The sequence below is a fragment of the Astatotilapia calliptera genome, chromosome 13 (genome assembly GCF_900246225.1).
Source record: "Astatotilapia calliptera chromosome 13, fAstCal1.2, whole genome shotgun sequence".
NCBI classification, from domain to species: domain Eukaryota; kingdom Metazoa; phylum Chordata; class Actinopteri; order Cichliformes; family Cichlidae; genus Astatotilapia; species Astatotilapia calliptera.
This window is the reverse complement of record NC_039314.1, coordinates 4,435,689-4,462,671: the sequence shown is the minus strand read 5'-3', so window position 1 is coordinate 4,462,671 and position 26,983 is coordinate 4,435,689. Positions and strand designations below refer to the sequence as shown.

Here is a 26,983-nt window from a genome sequence, read left to right as displayed (position 1 = left end):
AGAGGAATATGGCCAAGAGGGCAGCAGAAATTGCAACAAATATAATGTAATAGCTCTCAAGAGATATTTTAAGTGGCCAAAAAGCACTAGATTGAATATAATGTAATTACAATAAGGCTGGATAATAAAGATACCAGCAAAACATGTCATTTCTTTCCTCTCCATATATAACCCCTCCATAAATCCTGTTGACTACAGTCTTTTTTACCAACATAATAAAATACGTTACCCATAGAAAACACACTCTCTTTTTTGGCACAACACCAGCTGAAGGAGTATACACTAGCTTGTGACCCTCTGATGTTGGGCTTTTCTTTGTCTGTCTCTTCCTTGAATAGAACCAGCAAACTTCACATCAAATTGTGTGACCCACCAAACCACGGAGCCACTCTAGAATTTGGGGTTGGCGAAAATTCCCACCGGGGTTCAGAGAGGCCTGGAGAATCCAATGATATGTCCCAGATATTTACATATGTAAAAGTATTCCTACCATAAAGTTCTAAATATCCATGAACACACACATACACACCTCCACTTAAAGAGCCCCCTTTTTGTATGCTCAAACGAAGCCACGCCCCCTGGTGGCGGACCTATCTTATCGGGTCACTTTGAGTTGAGACGTTCTCTACGTCAGCAGGGGGCGTGGCCGCTCAGCTGTGAGGTCTGTCAGCACCGCACGGCACAGGGTGGTGGACACGACAAGAGGGACGAGCGTCGTTTATGTCAAGCAAATGTCAACTTTCCAGAGAGAAAATGAAGCAGCTAAGTCTCTGTTCAGGAGGCTTGAGGTTTTATTTTAATGTCATAAAGTAGCTGATAGATCCTGAGTAGTCAGTGACCCTCGTTTCCTCTGTATGTGCACCCTGTGCTGTGGTTTCATGGGTAAATGCTCACTGTGTGATTCCCCCCAGCGTCCCCCATTTAGTTGAATTATATTTTACATCACATTCCTGAGCTTGAGCTTGATAAAGCGCAATTACACCTCACAGCGCAATAGCTGTCAGATGTACTGATCCAGCGTCAGTGAACCAAAGATTTACAACAGATTTTGTTTTTCACTCATTTATTTAAAAAAAAAAAAAACAACCCACAATATGTGTCTGTACTGTATATCCTGCCTCGGCTGGGTTGCCCACTTTGCTGCAGCATTCTTTGCATTGCTGTTTCTTAAGCTCTACCTGATCCAGTTAAAGTGTTGACGGCAAGAGATTAGGGGCATGGGTTTTAAGAGGACTTCCTTCCCTTCAAACAGCTACAGATCAAGTCCTCTCCAAATGCCACACTCATTTGAAGTTGAAGGGGGAAACGCTTTAGACAGAAAAGCAGGAATGTGAATGTTATAATAAACACGAGCAATAGTTCCTGCACAAACAGAGTGTGCGGGTTCTTGGGGCTTCCTACAGATGTGTAATGTAACAGCAATTAAACCCATGTTAACGCCTGCATGTATTTCTCTGGACTTTGCTGCTGTTGACTTTCTGTGCCCGTAATAACCCACACCCCACCCTCCACCAGTCTCCCTCCGCACTCTGTGATTACACATTTATTTCTCCTGGTCCTAGTCTGCAGTTACTCCCATCGTGTCCGGGGAGTACAGTCACCATCGGGACAGAGCGGCGATGGCATCCCGGATTTCTTTCACTCAGGCCCGGCTGGAAGCGGAGCTGGAGCGCTACCGGGCCGAGTGCCAGTGGGACAAGATGCCGGCGATAGTTGAGCAGATGCAGGCTGCGCGGATCCACGAAGACGGTGAGTTGATGGTGGTATGCACCTGGGTTTTTTTTTTAAGTTCAGGTGGCTGTTGTCACTTCCTGGCTGTTTTTTAACTGTTCATTGATCTGTACACTGTAAAAAAAAAAAAGGAAAAAAAGAAAAAGTTTTTTAAGTTTCGGGAAGCTGCTTCCAGGGGAGAAGCGGTAAGAAATTCTCTTAAACAATTAAAAGTACTGAGGATTTATAGCAATATCCACGAGCTTTAGTTCTAATGATTTGCACAAAACACTCACTGAGTGTTGATCAAGCATGGACATTTTTTGCAGTGTTTTTTGCGCACAGGTTGGACCTTGATCTCTCAACACTGGCTTCTGCTTGTTGAAGTTTTTCTAAGCAAATCTATTCAAGCGTTGATATTACAGCAATAAATGTGATGTGCAGAGAGGGTCACACAGGGCAGTAGGATGGCCTCAATGAAAGTTTACAGTAGACACACTGAAAGGGTATATAAATAATTAAAGGAACTGAGTGGCCTTCTGCGTGCAAGATGAGCAGTATTGCCTGCATGCAAAACAAGATTTTTCCAACAGGTTATTAGCTGCCTGCCTCTGCCCTTGAAATCACTTGACACTGTACACGTGCTCAAAGAAATGCAAACACGCATATTGTTTCTGTGCCTCATAAAGCATTCATTTGGTAGCTCACTAATGCACCTGCCTCCAACCCTCACCTTAGCAGAGTAAATATGGGCTGAGGTCCTGGCTGATAGTGCAGACCAGCAGTTTCTCCTTGCTCGCACATGCGCTCATGTGTTAAATTAATGTGGTATTTCTGTGAGCATGCATGACTCACACTGTAGCTGATCTGTCAGGAACTGTGTGTGGAACGGTTTTTCTTTTTAGATTAGAGATAGAGGAACTTTGTTTCAAGTAAAGCAATAAGCTGTTAAACTTCCAACCAACTGTAAAACTGTAAAAAAGCAGTAATAGGTGGTGTACTCTGCTTTCAAGTTTCAAATGTTTTTCTTTGGGGAGTTTGCTGTAGGTGATGTTGTGAGGAAGATGTAACAGTCTGATTTTATCTCACTCAAACAGAAAGGACAGATGGGGGTAATGCGCTACTTAAAAACAGCAGATCTTTTAGGATAGCTACTTGGATAAGGTGTGTAAGGCAGACGAAGATTTGGAGCTTTTAGTAAAATACGGGAAGTACAGTATATTCTACTGTGTAGTAAATGTATTTATTTATTCATTTTTATTTGTGAATTTAAAAAACATTATGTGACCATTCATTTTATTCCCCACAGGTATCGCACGTATCCTTAAAGCTACTTTTTGTAAAAACCCTTTATAAATGTAATAAAAGCTTTCACCACAAGGTGTCTCCATTTTACCAGAAAGTTGTAGTGTAGCATTATATTCATCTGTGTACATCTGAAATTATTTCATATTAGAGCATTGAAATGTTGCTTCTAACTAATCTAATGTTTCAATCTCAATTTAAAAATGTCAATTTCTTCCTTAATCAAAAAAAATTGTGTTCTTCAGCTACTAAAACAGACCTCATAGTAACACAGTGTCTGGTTTCGTTAATTCACAGCAAAATCTCCAGTGTTAAATTAACACTAGAGAGTGTCTAAATGGGTCCACACCTCTGAGTGTTAAATACAACACTGTTGAGTGTTAAATTAACACTTTTGACAGTGTTATATGTTTAAAAGTAACCTAGTCAGTTTTGAAGATTAACAATGGCTAACACTGAGCAGTGCTGATTTTCTAACACTGGAATATTTCTAACATTTTGAGTTATTTTCCAGTGTTAGAAAATCATGGACGTGAGGCTTCTGAAGTCTCATTTTGAATCCTCAATATTAGCATTTTCACCATTACAGTTTTGGTTTAAAAATTCTGGGTGTAATGAGGAAAGGGATGTTGGATGTTATAAACTAAGCTGGAAAGTGTGTACTCAGGTCAAATTAGAAAGCTGTTTACCCACAGAGGTTTAGCTTAGAGGAACACAAGTTATTTTACAAAACAGGTGGCTTTCAGACATACCAGAGTGGAAGGCACGCCTGCACAGCTAACATCTTAGCAAACATTTAGAGTGGTGTTTCTGTCCACCTTAATGTTAGTGCAGTGCGTGCTATCTGTTACTCCATTTTGGTCTGCACTGACTTCTAAAGGGGTTATTTGGCTACTAAGCAACCAAATGCTCTACTACTTTAACTGACTAGCTAGCTAGTTGCTATACTTTATCTGCCTTAAATCACTCTTAGCATATTATTAGCATATCTGGTTACAGGGCTAACCATCAGCTAACCAGTAGTGTTTGAAAATTTGCAACTACCTCCACTTAATGTTAACATTAACTAACTGGATAGCTAGTTGCTGTACTTTATCTCCCTGCAAACCCTGAGTTTATAATCTTCATATATTAGCATATCTAGCTATAGGGCTAACCTTTAGCTAACCAGTAGTGTTTGATAATTTGCAACTACCTCCACTAAAACACAATGAAAAAAGTAATTTAGTAACTTCAGTGTTTCAAACAATCTTGAATGAGCTTCTTTTTTCCTTTTTTTAAATTTTTTTTTAGCAAAAATAAATAAATAAATAAAATAAAAACAAGAAAGAATGCTGGCTCCCAGAGGGAGATGTCTGACAGGGACAAAGTAGGAACAGAAGAGACCAAATCAATGCTGTGAGTTTTTCATAAAAGAACAAGCAATGGGTTGAAAACATCCGGGAATTAGAACTAAAAAAGCAAACTTTCTTTGTGTTTATCACTATGAGTGACCTCTTTCATAAAGAGATCCATGTGCTACTATGAAAATATTGAAACCAGCATTATTACTCACGCTTCAAACAAAGTAAAGCTCATCAGTAATAGCAAGAAACGCTTTGATCCTATTCACAGGAGGTTCAAATGTTTATTGAAATCCAAGGAAATTGTTGACTAAAGGGGAGGTGATTAGTAGGAAATGATAAGGCTGCTCCTAAAATGAAAATAGAGAAAATCAGATAATCAGAGCAATGATGATATTCAAGAGAACTGAGTGTGAGCAAACTACAGAGTAAATTTGATCTTTCTACTTGATAAGTCTTGAAGTGAAACCAGAATGTTTTTGTTTTTTTATCTCAGTCCTTACAACACCGATTCTTGCCAAAGTCTAGGCTCCAACTTGACGGTGCAGTTATTACATTGCTCCTAATGTGGCCACGGGCTGAGACACGTCCTGGTGTTTAGCCCCCACCTTCCCCTCGCAGATATCTTCAGCCTTGACTGTGCTGATAAACCAAACTTGCAAATATGTCAAGTATATCAGGGCATAAACACTGCGCGCAGAGCTGGCAGTGGTAAACACACATACGCACGGTGAAAAAGCCAAACAGGAAAGCTTTAATCGAGTGTGTGTGTGTACACAGACACTGAGGTTTACTACTGGACTGTAACTGAGTGCAAGGCTCCATCTGAAGCGGGTTGTTTTACTACACATGTAAACTTTAAATCGCTGTAGGTGGATGGGAGTGTTTATCTGCTGATACCGAGATTAAAGTTCTTTAGGAAAAATATTAGGAGAAATGGAAACTGTAGTTTCTAAACAGACTTAAGGACTCAGGCATGTTTAAACTGCTCTCCCTGGGAATTGCTGTTTTGAATGGACTGAGGGAGGTTTGCTTTGGCTACAGAAACAAATGACCTGTGACCTTTAGCTCAGACCTTCAGCATACTCCACTCACTGTGAACCTTTTTGATGCCGCCCCCTCCTTTAGATGATTACGGGACGCTGCTGATGGCAGAGGCGCTGCTGGAGGAGTGCGTGCTGGAAAACATGGATCTGCTACGCAGGTCCAAACCTTTGGTGGACAAAACCCAGCCCAAACTGTGCAAGGCCAAAAGACTCCTCAATACCATCCTTAGCCGAGGCCGTCTAACAGTTAGTCTCATCTAACTTACTTCTGACATCTGAGTTTTAGACTTTGCTCTGCTTTTTAAAAAACGACTTCCTTCATTTAATCAAACAAAGCCCTAAAGCCATTGTTTCACAGAGCACCGACAGCTTCTATAAATTCCATCCTTTTCCGTGGCTTCTTCCTATTCAGCATTTCTTTATATTGCTGTCCTGCAGCCCCGGTACTTGAACGAGGCTCTGCTGCTGATGGCCAAAGTGCACTACGTGCAGGGACGCTACCGGGACGCCCAGGGAATGTGTGCCAGGGTGGGGCTGGAGGAGCTGACGCAGGATGACCAGCCGACCTACCACCTCCGCCTGCTGGCTGAGGCGTTCGTGATTAAAGGTAAAAAATGTTTTTCTTTCCTATTTCTAAGAGTTTAATTGGTTGGTTCTTGATAGCAAAGAAAAGAAAAACTAATTTTGAAGAGAAAACAAAGATAAACACTGCAGAGAATCCAATCTGTTGCATGTGCAGTAGGGAGTGTGTAGTTTTCTGCGCATGCTCTCTGCTCAGTTTTAACTGAATATAGTTGGTTACATAATCTTTCTGCACTTCCTGTCCTGTATGGCTGTCTACTGCGTGACTTTGTTTCTTTAAGCTGCCATGATCGACAGTCGTTGCAATGGGCAGCATTAAGAAAGAGATTTGCACATCCACTTTTTTGCAGGTACACCAAAGAGAAAGAAAATCCTACAGTGTCTTGAATGCATTTAAGTTAAGAGGAGTGAGCTTTAATCTTCGTACTCACACGGTAGTGGCTGTTTTTAAGCTGCAAGGCTGAAAGGTCGATGAAAAAGCAAAATCACTGACAACACGGCGCACTCACCAGCACCAGAGGACAACGAGGGGACAGCAGGAAGCAGGAGGGCTCGTGGGAAATGTCATGGGGGAGAAACTAGCTTAGTTTGGACCAGGACTTGAGGTTTTCCTGATCATTTTTATTTAATTTTAAAGGACGTTGGCAGTAGCTCCTTTGGGATGAGGGGGGTTACAGGGCAGGTAGCTCAGGTGTGTTCCACTTCATTCTGCAGATGCCCCTCAAAAGCATTTAGGTATGTGTCTAAGTAACGATGCATATGAACCCAAGGACACGAGGTTTCCCAATGCATTTCACTGTAAGGCGACAGCGAGTGCATGTGATTCACCTCACCTTCCTGTGATTTTGACTTGTGGCCGATCAGCGTGTACCGCTAACTGCAGCCGTGCTACTGGTTCTACACTATGTCACTGACTGACAGCTGGTGGCAGCAGCGCACCGACAGCAGAAGACCGCTAGCTACCAAGGACACGTAATAATAATAAAATCTCTTTAGACCTTAATTGATTTTTTCGCACTCAGCAGCAATAACATTTCTTTTAATTTAGAAACAGGATCATTACTTAAAAATATACCTGACAGAAGCCGTTAAAACTTTTTCCTCTTACAAACAGTAGACTCTACACTTTAACGCTCCACTAACTCCAGGAACTCCTCTCTCCACTCCTGAATGTGTGATTTTAATGCCAACTGATTGTAAGTGTCACTGGAGCCTGGCTGTGCCCACAGTCTTTGTGTGAAAGAGTGACGATATGTCCTTATTAATGAAGCCTGTCCCAGTGAGCTCCATAAACCTCTAAAATCCTTGGAGGCACAGTTAGTATAAAAATGTCACGCAGGAGAAATTTGACTGCTTGTTAATACTGCCAGGTATGAGTGCTGAGACAGACCCATGGTGGTTTTAAAGAATACTTGCGAGGTGGAAAGCATACATTATATATTGCAATCTCAATGTTTTCAGGACGTTCCACCAATGTCGCATCTGTGCAGTGGTCTCACTCTAACCCTATCTACATGAAATATAATGCACTTCATAACACAGCTGACAGTGTTTCAGTATGGCTTCTGGATGTCTGCTACACCGCTGCACAGTTTACATTTACAGCACATCTCCTGCTTGTCAGCCTGCACCTTCAGTAAGCAAAAGCAGCTCTAAGAACTGGCAGGTTTCCTTGAAAAACACCAGCAGCAAGGTTGAACTACTCTCGTCATACATTTCCTTAATGATCCCTTAACTAATCCCTCTGATATGAGCTGTTACAGCCTTAAAATCACAATGACCTTTTATGGGGTTTGGAAGTGGAAATGGAAGGGAGGCAACGGGCCAGACTGTGGATTCAAACGTTGCACGACTGGAAAACATCAGCTTGATTGGGCACGGAGCTACTATTGTGTTTTAACCTTAAAGATCCTGATGAAGCGGTGCATTTTCTTTCTATGCATCGCTGTTCTGTCCCGCAGACACCTCGAGGGAGCAGATTGGGAATAAGCTAACAACGTAAAGCTCGTCTGGAAGCTGATTTCCCACCTCTGGTCTTTGTCTTGACACGTTTTTCTACAGATGCTTCTTTTAAAAGCACAACAATCATGAGTCATACGTGAAGGGAGGATTTACAGTTAGTCACAATCACAAGCTGTCTCAAGCCCAAACATGAACGCCCCCCTCCCCCTCCATCACTTTTTATTTTGGAGTCATTTTAAAAATATGCTCTTTCCAGTCAGATACAGCCTTAAGTGTTTTGTTGTTTTTTTTTTGCTCTAATGTGACTCACTGAATACCAGCATCATTAAAGGTCACAGATCACATTCACAGAACATTACACTGGAGGCCTGGATAATCTTGTTTCACTCATCATAATCATCATCATTACGCGGCTACACTCCCTGTTTCCTGATGATCGGATGTGACCTCACGCTCATCAAACTGGAGAGAATTTGTTGCAATAACTGTCAGATTTCTTTTGATTGCTTTGAAGCCCACTGAAGGATTGTCTTTGCAAACACTTTTAACGTAGATCAGATCCTCCGGGAGCTGCTTGTCTCCTTCCTGCATTTTTCCCAGGGTTGCTTTGGAAATGAAGTCAGATGTGAATACTTGGATGATGACGTCTCCTTATTTGATTTAGCTTGGCGTCTGGCTTGAGACTGCTGCCCGTCACAGGCCTCCTGCGGTCTCGAGAAGTTCCCCCCCCCCCCCCCCCCCCCCTCTTGTTTGTACAAATAAGTGCACTAGCAGACATCATCTGGACAGCACCAGCCTGTTAACGGCCGCTTCTGTACTTGTGCATCAGAAATGCAATTATAAGTAGAAAAAACAAACAAACAAAAACAAAAGGACAGTGTTCAGTTCAATTTTTATGTATACAGCACAAAGCTTTAAATTTTAAGGTGAAAGCCCCTCCACAAAACCAAATGGAAGAAAGGAAGAAACTGCTGGGTGAACCAGCCATCTACCACAACTGACTAAGGGGGATTAGGGGAAAATGTAGGCAGGAAGGATGTTCATGAGCATAGAAATGCAGAAAGGAACTAGCCCTAACCCTCCACAAGAAGACAATCAAAGCCCTAAAGGTGATGCCTTCGTTTGTATAACTGAAAATGGCCATGCAGACAGGATAACCATAGTTATTAGATGCTCATCCTGAAGGAGACGCTAACATTTGTACCAATTTTCCATCCAAGAACTGCTGAGATACTTCACTTGAAATCACAAATACTAACCTTGAGAGATGCTCGAGGAAAAGTCATGGGATCATCTAAGATCAGGATTCATCCTCTGGGACTAGTAAATATTGTCAGAGCTGTCCAACGCACATCCGAGTCTCATTTTAACAGACTAAACTTACTTGTATTTTCAGATCTATCTCGGTGAAGTCTGTCAGAGCAACTGAGCATTGCAAGTGCAGACCGAGTAACGATGAATGGACAAACAGTTGAAGCAGTAAAGTTTGATTATCGCCACTTTCAGTCTATTTTGTGAGGCTCAGCCTCCGTATTTCACATATACGTCACAACATTTACCCCTATAGCTGCCACATTTCGAAAAACCCTGTTTGAAATGTTGTTATTAGTAATACTAATGATTTTATCAGGTAAACTGACCTCTTCCAGTCACCCACAGCTCCTGTATTACATTTTCAGCTTAACCTGACCAGCTGAAAACTAAAGCAGTTACATTTTTAATGGTAGCTTTTGTTAGTTTGTTTGCTTAGTTAGTCGCTGAGAGCAGGTGCTCGTAAAAAAGCCACGGTCTCTCTCCGTGCGTTTCAGGTCTGTCTCTGGATCACCAGACGCTGTCTGCCGTGTCCCGTGTTCGTCTTTCTGAGAGAGAGGAGGAGTCCCTGTCCTGTTACCTCAGGGCCTGTGATGCAGCTCTGTCCTACCTGCAGGAGCTCGATAAGGTGGGCTTTTTATGCCTGTGTGAGAGCATGAGCGTGTGTGACCCTGTTATGGCTGTGTTTGGTTTGGCATTTTACTCCATTTTACTGTTTACTGAGTTGTTGTAATAATCTTTTGACAGAAACTTTAAATTTCATAGGGGGTTAATAATCTTGTCTGTTTTATCTCTGTGTTTTCAGGTTGTAACAACACCCCACATCAAGTCAGCCAAAACCATTTTACTTCACTCACCCAGTGATATTGAACTGGGCTACTTCCTGCAGGCTGCATTACAGAGTGCTTACCTTTGTCTGCTGCATAGGGGGTGAGGGTAGCAACCATAACAACCATATTATTTTTCAAAAGCAAAAAATAGACCAGCAAACATCTTTACACATGCTCACATGTGACAGTATAATTCCAACGTCTTTGATAAGAGTACAAGTCAGATGATTTCAATTTTGTTCTGATTATATTTACATAATTATTAAATAGAATTTGTTACATGTGTAGCTGCAGATTGGATTCTTGTTTTGTGCACTGCAGAGTTTTATTGCTGATTCCTCCTTTGATCACAAGACTCGCTCTGCGGAGCAGAGAGCTGTGTGCTCTGTCGTTTAGCTTGTGTTAAAGTGAAGAGGAGAAGAAGAAATCAAGCCTAAGCTTTCCAGCACCACTTGACCTTAGTGCACCACAGATGCATTTTTACTCGTGATCAATAGGTGGCAGTGTTGCTCTTAGACATAGAAAAGCAAGGTGCGTTTGAATGGTCACATAGGAACACCATCTCTGTAGAAAGTATAATATTATGTCTTACTCATTCATCCACTGCCCATAAATGAGGTCGCTGTGAGTAAAGAAGAGTTCGAGTGTGTTGTCTCAGTCAAAGAAAAACTTTTGCTTTGATTACATGGCAACAAACGTCCTGCAGGACTTTATCTCTGTAACACTGTGATACTAGATCGCCTAACTTCTTCTTCTTCTGCACATTTATTTTTGTTTAATGTTACACTTTCACACCTACATGTCACACTGATATATGCTTACTGTGTGTGTGTGTGTGTGTGTGTGTGTGTGTGTGTGTGTGTGTGTGTGTTAGTCATCTTGCACAGGGTGCTCACCAGCTGCGTAGAGTGCTGAGGGTGGTGGAGTCACGAGGGTCTCAGAACTTCAGAAAGGTGGGCCACCTCTCACACACACATACACACACACACACACACACACACACACACACACACACACACTGCACTGTATTCTAATACTTAACCATTGTGACATACTTCAAGTCCATTTACTCGACACCAGTCGTATGCTTTCACCAGCTTTCATGCAGTTTGTATGTGTAATATTATACATACACATACATAATAACACAAGAACAAGTACTAACTGACCTGCTGCCATATGATGTGCAGGTGATTGGTTCAGCACAATTTGTAATCTAGAGAGACTGTAGGCGAACGCGCCTTCCACCAAAGCCAGTGACCTGTCCACATTCAAATGTAATATTTTCTTTCTTTGGGACTGTTCCAACTCTGCACCAAATCTGATGAAGTCCAGTGTTTTGGCTTTAGAGAAAAACACTGAAAACACATCTTTATACGGGAATGTTTTCTGTAAAACGATCAGTAAAAAAAAAAGAAAAAAGAAAGTTATTTCTATTCTTATTATTATTATCATTCAAATTTTCAAGTGGACAGATTCTGCATTTTTCTGTCATGTGTATAAACTGTTACAGCGGTGAGTGGATGATCATATTAAACATGATCACATATAGTCAGATATGAGTAATCCCTGTAAACTGAAAGTTCAGGACTGTTCTTGAATCTGTATGATGCCAGTGAGAGCGGAGCTCCTAAAATACAATCAATTCAGTTACAAACTGTGGTTAAGAAGCCTTTGCGAGGGGCAGCCAATCAGGAGAAAGCGCACTTAACAGGAGGGGGAAGGGAGTTAAAATAGTTTGTTTCAGACAGACTTATTTATCGTATCCTGGCTGCTTGAGATGAATAAAGATTGAGAACTGAGAATCATACAAAGTTAAACCATGAAAGCTGAAAAACAGCATAAATACAGGACTCAAAGTATCAGTATTCCACACCTGCACTAATACAGCATCTGCATGTGGCTCCATCCTAGTCTGCAGCGAGAAAACTAGCAAAAGTGTTGCTGAGCTCTGTGAGCGAGGACAGCTACTGGCCCCCGCTGGGCCCCCCACCCTCAGCCTGGCTTCACAGAGAAGGAGCCGCCGCCTCCAAAGACGCCATCTACCCCACTGTTAAACCACCACATCGCTACAGCACAGAATGGTTTGTACACTCTCTGTTTCTTTTGTTTTCATTTCAGTATTTTTGGTTTTCTGTTTCAGTCTGCTCTAGTCTAATCGTGCTAAATGCAATTACTTGAGTCATGCTAAGTATTTAGCTTATAAAGCTATACATGACTGCTATGATGGTGTTAGTTACTTCACCGTATCAGCTGACAATAGTGGACAAAGATTATCTCACTAAGGAGTGTCGCTTTAGTACTTTGAGCCCACGAGTATCTCTTTTGTCTAAATTACCCTCCTGTTAAGACCTTGGTGCTTACTGCAGTATGACCTGAGTGTTGACCTGCTGCATGACAACCTACATTAACTCCCATGTCCACTGACTTAGCAACACTAAGATGAATTTCCCTTCCATCCATTTTCTTAACCACTGATCCAATTTCAGGATCTGGGAGGGCTGGAGTCTATCCCAGCTGTCATTTGGAGGGAGGTGGGGTACATGCTGGGCTGGCTGCCAGTCTATTAGAGACAAATGTGAAACAAGAAAATAGTTTTTTGGTTGGACACCATTAAGATGGCCCCCAAAAAACAATATTGTTCTTAATAATGTGATGCCTGTGATGGGATTTTGCTATTTTTGTCTCTTCTGTAAACACAACATGTCCATCAGTCATGGGTTCCCTCCTTTGTTACTTTCCCAGAGGCTGCTCTATTTTCTCTTTTCTGGGGCTGGGAGGGACGGTCTATATTCTTTATAGATTGTGAGATAAATTTGCTTTTTTTGTTTCCTAACAAAATTAACCTGATTTGTAACAAAACATAAGCATCGGAGTTAAAGAAGAACTATTACTTGTCAATAGTTTAGCTGAAGGTTGAACTTTTAAACAGGTTTTGTCTGGAGAAACAAAACAAATCACACGGTCTTTCAGGTCGTCTGTGATGTCTGAAGCTGATTCGGGTGGTTTTCACTGCGCCTGTGGTTCAGCTCTGTCCTGGAGAAACCACTAGAATGCCACTAGAGGTCATCACATCCCAGGCTTAATTAACACTGGCTGAAAACCTGCTTTAGAGGAGGTTAAAGGGCTCAGAGCGAAGCCAGACTTCAGTTCATTCATTAGTTCATTTCTGACACCAGAAAGCAGGCTGCTGTTTTATCTGTGCTATAGGGCGGTTCTTTGAACATAGTGCTTATATAACATAACATGTCAGCGTAGCGTAACGGCAGAAGGCAGAAGAAACCCTTGGCCAGCCCCGACAGGACAAACTGGTTATGTGCAACAGCACACAACAATGATCACCACATAGTTGTCTAGTTTCTGCCCTCTTTGCAAAGGAATCCTGCGCTTGTTGCTCGGGCCCTGCAAGCCATACTTAGTCACCGCAACATGACTAAGCTAGCCCACACTATCATAAGTGAAGATCTAAATCCATGTCTGAGATTTGAAGGAGAGAGGAGGAACAGGAGAAACAGGCTGTGCTTCGGCATTGTTCGTGGCTTTTGTTATCAGTTGCCTCCTGAAAAGGCCTCTGTGGTGTCTGGTAAACGTGTCCTTTAAAAGGACACGGAGTTGATGAGAGGGGCAAAGAAAGTGATGAATAGAAGGAAAAGTGTAAGACCCAAAGAGTGTGTGTTTGAGAGAGAGAGAGAGAGCGAGAGACATCTGAGATACTACTGTATAGTGATATATCCAGGGTGGTCTGTATTATGTTACAGCTCCACAGGTGAGACAGAAACGTGACACTCACACCAGTGTACTTCTGGATGTGTGTGTGTGTGAGTGAGAGAGGGATAAAATTCCCATTCTTGGTACTATTTCCTGCTTTCTGTGTCCTGGCAGTTGCTTCTGTCCTCAGGACGTGGTGGAGGAGGCCATTTTGCTGCTACTCATCACAGAATCCATGGTGAGATGCTCTCTCACACACACACACAAACCACAACACACACACACGCACACATTCGTTTTCATATATTTGTGGGGACACCTCATTGACATAATGCTAACCATCCAAAATGAAGGCCTAAACCTAACCGTGACCTAACTGTAACCCCGACACTAAAACCACATTTTGAGTCAAACTCGTGGGGACCGGGATTTTGTCCCCATTAGGGCTGCTGGTCCCCATAAGCTTGGTAAAATTCCAGTTTTGGTCCCCACAAAGATATGTAAACACGCACACACACATCCACCTTTCCTTGCTTCCTCGTCTTCCTCATCCCGCGTCTCTCTTTATCCAGGCCAGCGGTGACGCGGTGATCAGTCGTCTGCCGGATCAGGCTGAGGCTCGCAAGACCAGTCTGCAGGACGCCACCTCAGTCTATGACCTGCTCACCATCGGCATGGTCAGGAGGGGGCAGTACGCCATGCTCTCTGAGGTGTTCTGACACACGCACGCATGCAGACGCACACTATGCTGGAGGTCTAAGGGGAGGCGAGCAAAAGAGGGAGAGATGAGATGTGTTAGTGAGAGCTTTGCCTTTGCCAAACTTTTTAATGAATGTCCTTATCACTTGGAGCACAGGGATTATGTGTCTTTTTCTCTCACTGCCTCTCAGTCTTTTCTTCATCTCTCACCATCCCCCACACTGCCTGTTCTTTTCTAGTTCTTCTTCTGGCTTTGAATTCCTCCTCCATTTTCTCATTTTTTGTTTAAACTGTCCCCCCCCCCAGTGTGACTTTCTACCCAGATGTGGGAAGTTTAAGAGGCGGAGGTTAGCGGGGTTGTCTCAAATTAGGTTTGTCCACAAGTCTCACTGATTCATATATAGCATATGGGAGACCACACACGCTGAGGTAGTTCCACCTACACCAGTGGATCAATTTGCTGATGTATGAGGCCTGCATGGGCCATTTATTTAAAATCAGGTGTCAGCCAGTCAATACATTCCATCTTTGACGTCATGAATAAGACTGATTGCATCCTTACTGTAGCATCAGTCAGTCCATGGTGTCTCTGTGGTAAGAAATCATGTTTTAATTTCATACCAGGAATTCATATTATTGTTATGCTTTCCCTTCATATTCAAGGAAAAGGAAAATAAGCAACCTATTCCAAAGACTTGTTTATCAAAGTAGTAATACTAAGGAATATAAACGTTATCTCTTATTCATATACTGTAAAGATTTTATCTTACCACTGATGCATTTAAAAAACATAAATCTCTAGAGCTAGTTTACTCTTGTACGCATTCCAGTTCAGTTCAATACCCTTCCTGTCAGTGGAAGTCAGAGTCAAAGGTCACGGTTCTCATTTTGTGCACAGAATGTTTGTCTGAAGCACAAACTGTCACAGTCCTGGGTCGTAACCCTGTGTTTTTTCATTTTCTTATATTTTGATATTCATTGTTTATGTGCTCATGTCTATTTTGCCTACGTTGCCTTGTTATAGTTATCATCAGATTCCCCTTGTGTCTTCATCCCCTGTGTTTAAGTCCCCTTCGCCCTTCGTGTGTTTCTGCGTGGCTCATGTTATCAAGTTCGTGTCATGTCTGTGTCCCATCATGTTTCCTGTTTTACTTTGAAAGTCTTGTTTATATGTTCATCGTGCTTAGTGCTACTTTTCCCTGTGGCGTCATGATGTTCATTTTTGTCAGCTGTTTCTCCATATGTTTCCACTTCCCCTGATTACCTCCTGTGTGTATTTAGTCTGTGTGTTTTCATTCTGTCTTTGCCAGGTCGTCTGTGTTACCTCCCTCACGTCTTCTCATAGTTCTTAGAGTTGAGTCACAGTTTTCATAGTTTTTCGTTTTCCCAGTTTACGTTCTAGTTTAGTTTCGCTACTGTCCTTGTTGCTTTGTTTTGCTTTCTTGTAATCAGCCATAATAAAGGCTTGTTTTCCATTTGAAACTTAAGTCAAGCTCCGCCTCCCTTTGTGTCTGCATTTGGGTCCACAATTCACAGCTCACACAGTCTGCTCCCGCAGATCGTGACAGTAACTTAGTAACCTGAGTTGAAAAGTTCCACTCTTTGCGTGTCTCCAAACAGTATTTCAGTCTTGAGCTGTGGAGGAGAGGAAAAAAGGCAAATGTTGTACTAAATAATTGGAAATAAAGTATCTGAATTTCCGAAGCGGGACCACGCCCCCAAACATGCTCCTTCCGGTTCTCATCTATATAGGTTCCCCCAGTTCTACAAGCTGTTCGTTCTTGTTTACATGCCCCTCCCTCACTCCCCTTTTAATTCTTTAACTTCTTCACTTATATTTAGTACACGAGGATCTGCCAGGCCCGGGAGCCGCGGCCAGTCCCCTTCAAGGCCTTCCCCAAACCGCAGCTCAATTCATGCCCAAGCCATTCACCTTTATCTACTAAAACGCTATCAAACCTCAAATGAAGACGTGGGCCCAGCAAGTGAAACTGAATGATATCCCTTTAATCTGTCAAGTATGTGCCGCAGCTCCATCTTAGTTTTATATAAGGTCTAACGTGTTTTTCCTGCTTACAGCACTGTTATGTCTCCTAATGTCCACTGTGAGTAGTAGCAGAAACACTTTCATTATAACATAAGCACCTGACTGAAAAACTTTAAAAGGACTATTGCTAATAAACTTAATTAAACTTTAGTAAATTTTATTTTTAAAATTTAAACTCTAGTAATTAATAATTCACACTAATCACTGGTGATGTCATAATTTATGTTTATTTATGTCAGTTTTTCAAACAGGAAATAATCATTTTATGAATTATACCCACTGGGATGGACTAGTGACCTGGGAGTACCCCACCCTCTCACCCAAAGTCAGCTGGGATAGGGTCCATCTCTCTAGTTAACAGGATGTCTGGATGGACAGATGGATAGATGTTTGGTCAGTCTCAGGGCTTCAAATGCTGCCCTTTAGTCGACACAGCTGGTTTCTCACCTGTAAGGTGTCTCTATGTGATAGTCAGCTTGTCAAATTTTACCTTAACCCACCCAAACATTGTCATTAACCCAGTCATGTAGTTTTGGCCTGATTATGAAACCAAACATGAACTGTAGTTTCCAGAATCAATGTTGTATAATTTAAACCTCCCACCTGCCTACTTGTGCACTCTTTAAAGGTACACCGTGTAAAATCTCACCGATAGAAGCTTGAAGACTGCAGTCAGCTGAATTCGGTTTTCTTACCCCTCCCAGTTCAAGTGCATAATTCTGGTGGTTGCTGTAATCCAAACAACTTTAGTCATCATTCATCTATAGTGAGTGTCTGTTGTTAGACCGCTGTTTATCCCACTTTTAAATATGACTGTCTGATGACAGCGATGCTAAAGAGAGTTACTGAGGATATCCTGAACTTTTCTGTCAGTAAGAGCTGCTGTTTTAGCCGCTGTTTTAGCTGCTGTTAGCTGCTGTTTTAGCCGCTGTTAGCCACTGTTTTAGCTGCTGTTTTAGCTGTTGTTAGCCGCTGTTAGTGAAACTTTCTTTGAAGTTAATTGAACATTGTTGGACTCTTAGTGATGTTTAGTAAATAAACTCATACGATGTGGGAATGTAATCAAGCGATTTTTAGGATACTCAAGCCTAATATTAGCCTGCATATTGTTAGCTTTTAACCAACTGTTGTTTCTTGTTTAGCCAGCCTGACAATATCTAGGAGTAACTGCAACGATATCGGGAATAAATAGTAATGTTTTTGCATGTTCCCTGACTTCAGGCATAAGGTGAATTTCATGTGGTGGGTTGAAGTGAGGAGGAAGAGGATGAAGTGGAAGTGGAGGAAGACATAATGAGAAAACGATGATGAAAACATAGCTGTGCATTTATTAGATGGTCATTATAGTTTAAAAGATTTAAAAGCTATTTGTGATATTTATAAGGTGTAGTTACGTAAGTGGTTGGAAGTTGCTGTTGGAAGACATAATTTCACACTAATGAATGAACACAATTTTATTTTTTTTCCGTTACATAATTCAGAAAATTACTTACTATATCCTTAAAACAAGTGGCATCCTTGCAAACACTGTTCATAGGTGGTTCTTGAACCAGTTTTTAGAAAAAGTTATCAATTAATAATATCTAATTAAATTAATTCCATCAATTTTCTTAAACACATATGTCTCAGCTGACACGTCTATCACAGGGCTAATTGTCATTCCATTGTTTGTTAATAGTGCAAAACTGTAAGCATTTAGTCCAGTTGATACAACAGTTATATATGGTGCAGCTCAAAGTACTGTACAGTAGGAGACTTAACGCACTTGTATCTTTTAACCTCTGTTATTACAATTTGGCTGAAGCTTACTTCGAGCTCTATATATTAACCCTTCTAAACAGAGGTTAAGTAGGGATTTGTAATGGTTTGGGGCCTGATTTAGCTGGGTTAACAAGGGTCAGCAATACTGCCAGTAGCAGCAGAGACAGTTGCAGCTTCATATAGCTTCATAAAGACCTGCAGTGAACCATTACATTTCTTACACGCTTCAGTTCATGTTAGAAAATACAGAGCCCATTCACGACTACAATTAGCTACATATTCCACACTCTCTTATTCAATTAAATCCTACAGAGGTTGGTATTGTGTGCCTTTGCTCTATTCAGCATGGCATCTTTGTCTGCATGTTACTTTGTGTGCAACCTTTCTAATAAGTGCACATTTTTTAATCCTACTACTTGGCAGACCTTTTTTCTTGATGTAGCTCGCTTCTGCATGACTGACAACATCTGCTGAGCGGCGCTCCACGCCATCCTGTGCTTGTCCACACACACATCACTCACATCATTATGTACTGAAACAGCACAGAGTGGGTGGTGAGCGCTGACTGACAATCGATTTTGAGCGAGAGGAATGTGACTACGAACACTGGCCATTCAGCTTTGTGACTGTAAAGGAAAACAAAAAGCTTAATGTCCACACCGAACCATCCACTCTTATCGGCGCACTCTACTTGTACAAAGTTTCATAACTTAAACATGTTTGTGTATTTGTTTTTCTCCTCGCAGTGTCTGGAACGAGCCATGAAGTTTTCATTCAACGAGTTTCACCTGTGGCACCAGTTGGGCCTGTCACTCATGGCCGCCCGGAAAGTGAGCTCATTTCTCCATTTAAATCAAACACCACATCACACCCAAAGGAGATAGCTATCTTCTATCTATTCTATCTATCTAGGTATTCATGGTAATGAAATGTAATCTTAAAAAGGCACATTTTTTAAATGGGAGTCCTCAGAATACCTCACAGTGCTCTTTCAGTCTCTAAGTGTCTGTGTCTGCGTGTGTGTGCGCACAGAGCCATGCGTGTGACAGAAAAATTGATGTGGATTGCATGATAAAGTGACAGCAGATCAATGGTGAGATCTAGAAATAGGCTGCTCCCTAGAAGGAGAGGGACCGCCTCAGTGTTGTCAGATCTGCTTCTATTTAGGGCCCGCGGGCGTGCACGCGCACATGTGCTCACGCATGTGCACGTGCACGTGGTCCATTAATGATTGACCTACATGTATTAAGTGACCATGTGTCTAAATGGGTCTATTAGGGCTGTGTGAGGACAGTTAATGTATGTTTGATACAGTCGCTCAAAAGCGATCCATGTCATCTGTGGCTGAATGATAAGTGGCTGCTGTTTGCTCATTAATCACAATTTGTCATTGACATTTCCGTGTATGTGTGTGTGCGTTTCAGGGGGTTGGTGCTGTATCTGTATTTAAAGAGTGTGCCAGGATGAGACCAGAAGACCCTTCGTTGCCCTTGTTGGCTGCTAAAGTCTGCATTGATCAGCTGCATTGGGTAATTACACACGTAACATCTACTTGCAAAAAAGGGGGAAAAACTTCAACTTAAATACTTTCAAATAATTTCTGGCTAATTTGGCTTTTTGCAGCTGCTACTTGCGGAAGCATGATTGGTCTGCAGCTCATTCAGGCAAAGAGCTTTAGGCAAGGCAAGTTTATATATATATATATATATAGCACAATTCAACAACAAGGTGATTCAAAGTGCTTTACAGAGACATTAAAAACAAAAACAAATAAAAAGCATGATTTAAAATTTATTTAAAAAACAAATAAACAAAAAAAAAACAGTATATAAAATCAAAACAGATAAAATCAGAACACTAGATAAAATCAGTAGTTAAAATATAAGTTTTGAAATTTAAGCTTAAAAGTGTGGATTTGGTGCTTTATTCAAATGCAGCTGAGAACAGGTGAGTCTTCAACCTGGATTTAAATAAACTGAGTGTTTCAGCTGATCTGAGGCTTTCTGGGAGTTTGTTCCAGATATAAGGAGCATAAAAGCTGAATGCAGCTTCTCCGTGTCTGGTTCTGACTCTGGGAACTGATAAAAGACCGGATCCAGATGACCTGAGGGATCTGGAAGGTTCATACTGGGTCAGGAGGTCACTGATGTATTTTGGTCCTAAACCATTCAGAGCTTTATAGACCAGCATCAGAACTTTAAAGTCTATCCTCTGACTGACAGGCAGCCAGTGTAAGGACCTCAGAGCTGGACTGATGTGGTCCACTTTTTTGGTCTTAGTGAGGACTCGAGCAGCAGAGTTCTGAATGAGCTGTAGTTGTCTGACTGATTTTTTAGGTAGACCTGTAAAGATGCTGTTACAGTAATCAAGCCTACTAAAGATGAATGCATGGACTAGTTTTTCCAGGTCCTGTTGAGACATCAGATCTTTTATCCTTGATATATTCTTGAGGTGATAGTAAGCTGACTTTGTTATTGTCTTAATGTGTTTTTCTAAGTTTAGGTCTGCATCCATCACTACACCCAAATATCTCACCTGGTTTGTGGTTTTTAGGTGTATAGATTGAAGTTCTCTGGTGACCTGTAATCGTTTTTCTTTGGCGCCAAAGACTATTACCTCAGTTTTGTTTTTGTTTAGCTGGAGAAAATTGTGGCACAACCAGTCATTAATTTCCTCAATGCATTTACCAAGAGCCTGTACTTTACTTAACAGATGTCTATGCTTCTGATCAGTTGATAGAAAAATCTATTCAATGCTTAAATAAAGGAAAGAGAACTTAAAAAAAATGGTTGAAAAATGCTTTGATTAGAATGCTGATGATTTCCTTTGTTGGCATGACATGTACTTTTAGGGGCAGATCTGTAAGACTTGCCAGTTATATAATCATAATTATTATATTTTTAAAAAATGTTTAAGTTGTTTGACTTTCGCTGCGATGTTTGGACTAAATTTCCCAGGCACACATGTTGTGGTGTAAATTTACTATATATACATTTCTGTAGGTGGAGCTGTTTTCCTTGTCTGTTTTGCAGTGTGCTGGAAATTATGCCATTAACTATAAAGAAGTGACACAGAGATGCAGAATAGCAAATATATCCTCATACATCCTGTGTCCAGGATTTCCAATATAAACATCAAAAGAAATTTGCATTAATGAAACACAAAGTATGACTGATTTATTGTTACATTGACTGTTCTCTCATTTCGGTCCTACTTTTTGAACTTTTTGTTTTGCAAATCACATCTACACATGGTAATAAAAGTAAAACATGACATACACAATGCTATTATTTGATTATCAAAACCAATGCAAAATTCAAAAGCAGCAAACTAAGTGAAAAACCAAGTACAACCATATTGGACCCATAGGAATTAAAAGGGTAATTAGCAGCAATTGATGGTTTTGACCATTCAGGTGTGTGTTAACTCAATACCAAGGAGGAATCTGCAGAGAAATTTCAACCATAAACATCATAAACTCTACAGTTACAATGTTAAAGTTCATGAGTAAAATTGGAAAAAGATTGAAAAAGTATGGCTTGCTTGGAAGTGAGAAAGACATGGCAGCACTGCTCAGCTTTGTGTTGCATCTGGACAAACCACACAACGTCTGGAACAGAAGTGTCCAACTCCAATCCTAGAGAAATACTGTCCTGCAGCTTTTAGATGTATCTTTACTCCAACACAGCTGAATCAAATGATTGGATTACCTCTTCAGCATGCCATCAAGTTAGGAAAAGGCCTGGTAACAAGCTATTCATTTGATTCAGGTGTGACAGAACAAAGATGCATCTAAAAGCTGCAGGACAGTAGCTCTGTAGGACTGGAGTTGGACATCCCTGGTCTAGATCATGTTTAGCCATGATACACAGCGCCACGTTTGGCCAACAACACCTCATATCACATGTCAAGCACGGTGGAGATCTTAAAAATCAAGGTTTCTATATTCACCAAAATAACTGTGATTATTATTTTTGCCATAATGAAGCAGCCCTGTTTGCCACATGACAACGACTTTCACGTCTCTTCTTCTTAAAACGGATTTAGCAATTACATTGATACATACTAATTAGCTCTTTTCAATGAAGTCATGCACGCACCCCTGCATCTGCCCTCAAAGCTTAACATTTACTTTACATCTGGTAACATCTGCATGTCAGCACTGTCACGGTAAGTATATTAGCAGTCTGGTATTAGCATTTAGCTCAAGGCAAGGAGCAGCTAGCGTGATTGAGTGTTATTTCTTGATAATGTGAACGCTCATAACTGACAGAGATGCTGACAGCGTAAAAGGCTTGTCACACAACTAGCCTGCAAAACAGTATGCAAAAGTGTGGGACGCCACAAGCAAATGACGTAGTTCATTAGTTTTAAAATGAAACAACGTGCAGGAAACAAATCTTAGTGTACCGTTGCTTTATTTTAAACTTCAGAAATGGAAGATCAAGTTCACACGTATTTAGAGAGAGATTTTGTGTCATGATACGGCTGTGTGGCAGGCAGGATGAGGACCCAATCGCAAAAACTCACGGACTCAAGGGATGAACTCAAAAGGCAGCTTTATTGCTTAACAGAAGATGATAGGCGATACAAAACTAGACTGGGGAAAAACTAACATAAAGCTCACCAAGGAACACAGGGAAATCCACGCAGCATGAGGGAGAACGCAACACAGCACTGAGGGAGACGCAGACATAAATACACCAAGGGTTAACGAGCGGAGTGGGAGCACACGGGGAACACAGGTGACACTGATAATAATCACGAGACATGGCAGGAGTGAACACAACACTGACGGGAGAGGTGAAACAGGAAGTACAGAGGTTCAGACAGGAGGAGAGAGAGCACGAGTAGAACACCAACATAACGGGCAGGGGAGACACGGAATAAACACGAAAGGGGACGAGGGCTCATGAATACACAGAGGGGCACACAGGGGGTGAGAGTCACAAAGGGAAAGCACTCAGGGAACAACACAACAGGGCAACTCAGGAAACAGAGCCTAAACAGGGAACTGAATACAAAGACACATGAGAACTAAGAATACTGGGCCAACATGGCCCAGGATCATGACATTTTGAGCCTGACTTGCAACCACAGCCTTTTTAAGATCTCCTCCCAAATTTTTACTGATGTTCACATCCGGAATCTGTAGGGACTAGTCGGAAAACTTGAGCTTGCGTTTCTTGTTTGTGCGTCAGAGCTGCGTTGTGAAATGGTGCACTACCACGCTCATGTCAGTTAAACCTTCTTTTAGCTAATTTGCAGTCATATGGGGGTTTTACGTTGCCTTTCTACCCAGCAGCCATGTAAATTTGTTCTTCCAGAGCTTGCCTTTCTTTTCACAGTTGTCCTTAACTGACGTTTCTTAATGCCATTTTGGAAAGTGGGAATTACAAGCTGGAAGCCATTTGATATCATTTTATAGTTTTCCACTGCTTTGTGGGTGTCAGTTAAAAACATTTTTACACCCTCAGTCAGATGCTTGAAACAGCCCATGGTTTAGTGCTACTAAAAGATTTAAGTAGTTGGAAAACAGAACAGCTTTGCTTTTTAAACAATTATAAAACTAAGATTATTGGGATAAAATGACTTTTTGTGGTTAGTTTTTTTGCTGCAGAGCTCTAGCTTTGTCACAAAAACATCACTCGACCCAATTGGCAGACCTTCCAACTAGCCATACTTCTTCAGTCTTTTTCTAATTGTACTGTCATGAATTTTAACATTTAACATGCTGGCTGAGGTCTGTAGAGTCTGAGATGTAGCTGCTGGGATTTTTGCAGTTTCTTTCCCTCTTGGGAACATTTAGCTTTGTGTTAAGAGATGCTCATACTTGCTGATGATTAGTTCATCAGGTGCATTTGATTAGCACCACCTGGCTGCTGCTTACCTTCTTAATTCCCATGGAAGCAGTTTTCTTGCACATGGTCAGCTTTGGCTAGTACTTACAAGAATATAACATAAAACCGAGTCACAGAATTGCATAGTGCATCTAATGTGCTGATCAAAAGTTGTAAGACGACATCACCGGGTCCTTAATATTTGGCAGGGGTCTCGAACTCCAGACCTCGAGGGCCGGTGGCCTGCAGGTTTTAGATGTGTCCTTGATCCAACACAGCAGATTTAAATGGCTAAGTTACCTCCTCAACATGTCTTGAAGGCCTGTTAATGAACTAATCATTTGATTCAGGTGTGTTGACCCAGGGTGAGATCTAAAACTGCAGGACACCGGCCCCTCGAGGCCTGGAGTTCGAGACCCCTGATATTTGGGATTAATGCTGGGGTCAGTCAGGCAGTTACACACTACTACTGTGAATCCCGGGCCTGCTTGGATACTCCTTCAGTGCATGATCTCAGCAGGAAAGAGAAAATAACATCAACAGTGTTATTTAGTGTAGAGGGAGAGAGGGAGTTGGAGAGAGAAAGAGAGATTAGAAAAGTGGAGCTAACAGAGGCAAATGGAGAGAGCACATCTGTCAGTGGCTGGAGATCATGGCAGGCTGGAAACACTAAGGAGCTTACAGCCGTAATCACAATGGGACACTATGGTCGTAGTGCAGTGTGGCATTACATAAATGTGCCACTGTTATCCACCATCAGCTCCACTGGACAGTCTGGGCTGATATTTACTGCAGCCAACAACGTTACGTATTTTAACATTTTTTGCTCTTTTCTGTGGTTTTTCGTAGGTTTCTTGTAGACATATCTGAAATCCCCCAAACCAGTGACATCACCATGAACTGTGGGACTCTCGATCTTGCACGTAAAGCTGCTTTTCTAAATTCCTGAAGAGCAGTTTTTTGCAGATTCAAGGTTTTCCACAGACAATGGCGACGTGTTCTTTCTCCACACTGTTCAAGGGGAGGAGAAAAAACAAAACAAAATCATAATCTGCCTAAAACATGCACAGACAGGGTCCGCGTGTAAACGGCTGGTCTATTGTGCGCAGGCTTTAAAAGAGCGAGGGCTGGATTCAGAGGAAGGGAGAGAGAACAGAGGAGGAGGATGAAGGGAGGAGGAGGACATGAAGCGGAGGGGGGGGGGTGTCAGAGCAGTTTGCTTGCTGTTGCACTGGTGTGCTGTCAAAGGCATTACCCCCCCACCTCCACCCACGCCCATCTACCCACCTGCCCGCCCGCCACCAGCCATACCTCACACGGAGTGACACACTTTTTCCTCAGCTCAGAGCACCTCGGCTCGGCTCAGCCACACACCGCCTGCAGTCTACTGCTGTGTGTGTGGGCGAGCGTGTGTGTCCTTCAGCAAACTCTGCGCTGTCCTTCAAGCAAATCTGTCCGGACTGTCCTCGCACTAAACTCACGTCCCTCCCCACTGCATCGCAGACACATTTTGCTGGACAGACTGGCAAAGTTTTCAGCTCACTTTACAGTACCTCACAATTCACACAGCAAATATAGATTTTTTTTATTTTTATTTTTATGAGTTTTATCAGTCTTATCCATCATGCTCACCCATGAGGGAGGCATGTGATTGATCCCAGCTTCGCAATCAGAGTCTCAAAGAGCCACAAAAGCCCCAAAAAGAACAAGAAGTCGACTGAGTCGACTGTAACAGATGGTATGGCTTCTACAGAGCACTGATCTCCACATCACAGAGTCAGCTGGGGATTACGCAAAGAGATCGAAGACAAAGAGACAGTTCTGCGCGATGCTTCGAACAGCCCAATCTCCATGTAGCTTATTGTTTCACCAAAAATTGATTCAACTTGGGTGTTTTTCCTCGTCCCTCTGCCGCATATTCATCCCAGCTAACATCCTTCAGAGGTTAATGTGTTTATGTGTGTATGCAGATCAAGGAGGCAGAGGCTCTGTCCCAGAGTGTGGTGTCTATGGGGGAGGAAGCAGGAGAATTTCTGCCTAAAGCCTACCTGGCTCTGGGACTCTGCTGCAGTCTGCAGGCCTCTGATGGTAAATCTAACCACACAATCTGAAGAAATATATGGAGAACATCCTATCCAAAATAAAAACAATACCACTGGTCATTTGTTTGGAATTCCCTGAGAAAAGCAGCAGTTTGTGGTCATGCAAAGAAGAAGGCAGCCAGCTACAGAACCTTGTAATGAGTTCAGGGCTGATGTTGGGTTCACTTGATTTCCAATGGACACAGTTTAAATTGTGTCCACTGCCAGCAGGAAATAGCTTAGTCGACAAGTGTTAACTAGATCTTACTGTCTATGGGACTTTTTATTCTGGGTCTGTGAGAGTAGCATTGCCTGATTCAATAATTCATGTTTGCCTTATATTAGACTGGACCTTTATAAAACCTGTCAGTTCATCCACTCTCTGAAACAAGTTTATTTCCTGGTATTCTTTTTTCAAACTGCTCCCCAAAAAAGGAACCGAGCAACAAGTGTAGGGAAACTATGTCCATAGCCAGAGCTTTGCCCTGAGCTTAGTGAATTATCTGCTCTCATTGACCTCATACGAAATGGAGCGTTGGAGCAATCTAAAACCTGAGCGTCAGTCAGCATAATGCAAAACTGTAAGTGAAGTGTAGGTGAAGGCAGCTAGCTAGAAAACCTTGCGATGAATTTGAGCTGTTCCATAGGACACAATTTACCGTATTTTTCTGACCATAAGGCGAACCGGATTATAAGGCGCATTAAGCGAAACAAAACAGTCAGATAAGTCAAACTTTACTCAACTCATTCTTCTTGCT

The 26,983-nt window shown here is 41.9% G+C and overlaps 1 protein-coding gene across 1 annotated transcript in view; it reads left to right on the top strand.

The window, feature by feature from the left end:
• Positions 1-669: 669 nt before the first annotated feature.
• ttc7a (tetratricopeptide repeat domain 7A) overlaps positions 670-26,983 on the top strand; it is a 62,928-nt gene continuing 36,614 nt past the window's right edge. Inside the window, exons 1-13 of the mRNA XM_026189716.1 lie at positions 670-788; positions 1,563-1,749; positions 5,487-5,650; positions 5,843-6,011; positions 9,757-9,887; positions 10,065-10,189; positions 10,964-11,042; positions 12,004-12,173; positions 13,972-14,035; positions 14,370-14,507; positions 19,051-19,134; positions 19,729-19,833; positions 26,115-26,232. Coding sequence (XP_026045501.1) covers positions 732-788; positions 1,563-1,749; positions 5,487-5,650; positions 5,843-6,011; positions 9,757-9,887; positions 10,065-10,189; positions 10,964-11,042; positions 12,004-12,173; positions 13,972-14,035; positions 14,370-14,507; positions 19,051-19,134; positions 19,729-19,833; positions 26,115-26,232 — 1,591 coding nt within the window. The 5' untranslated portion in view covers positions 670-731. The remainder of the gene's footprint in view (positions 789-1,562; positions 1,750-5,486; positions 5,651-5,842; positions 6,012-9,756; positions 9,888-10,064; positions 10,190-10,963; positions 11,043-12,003; positions 12,174-13,971; positions 14,036-14,369; positions 14,508-19,050; positions 19,135-19,728; positions 19,834-26,114; positions 26,233-26,983) is intronic.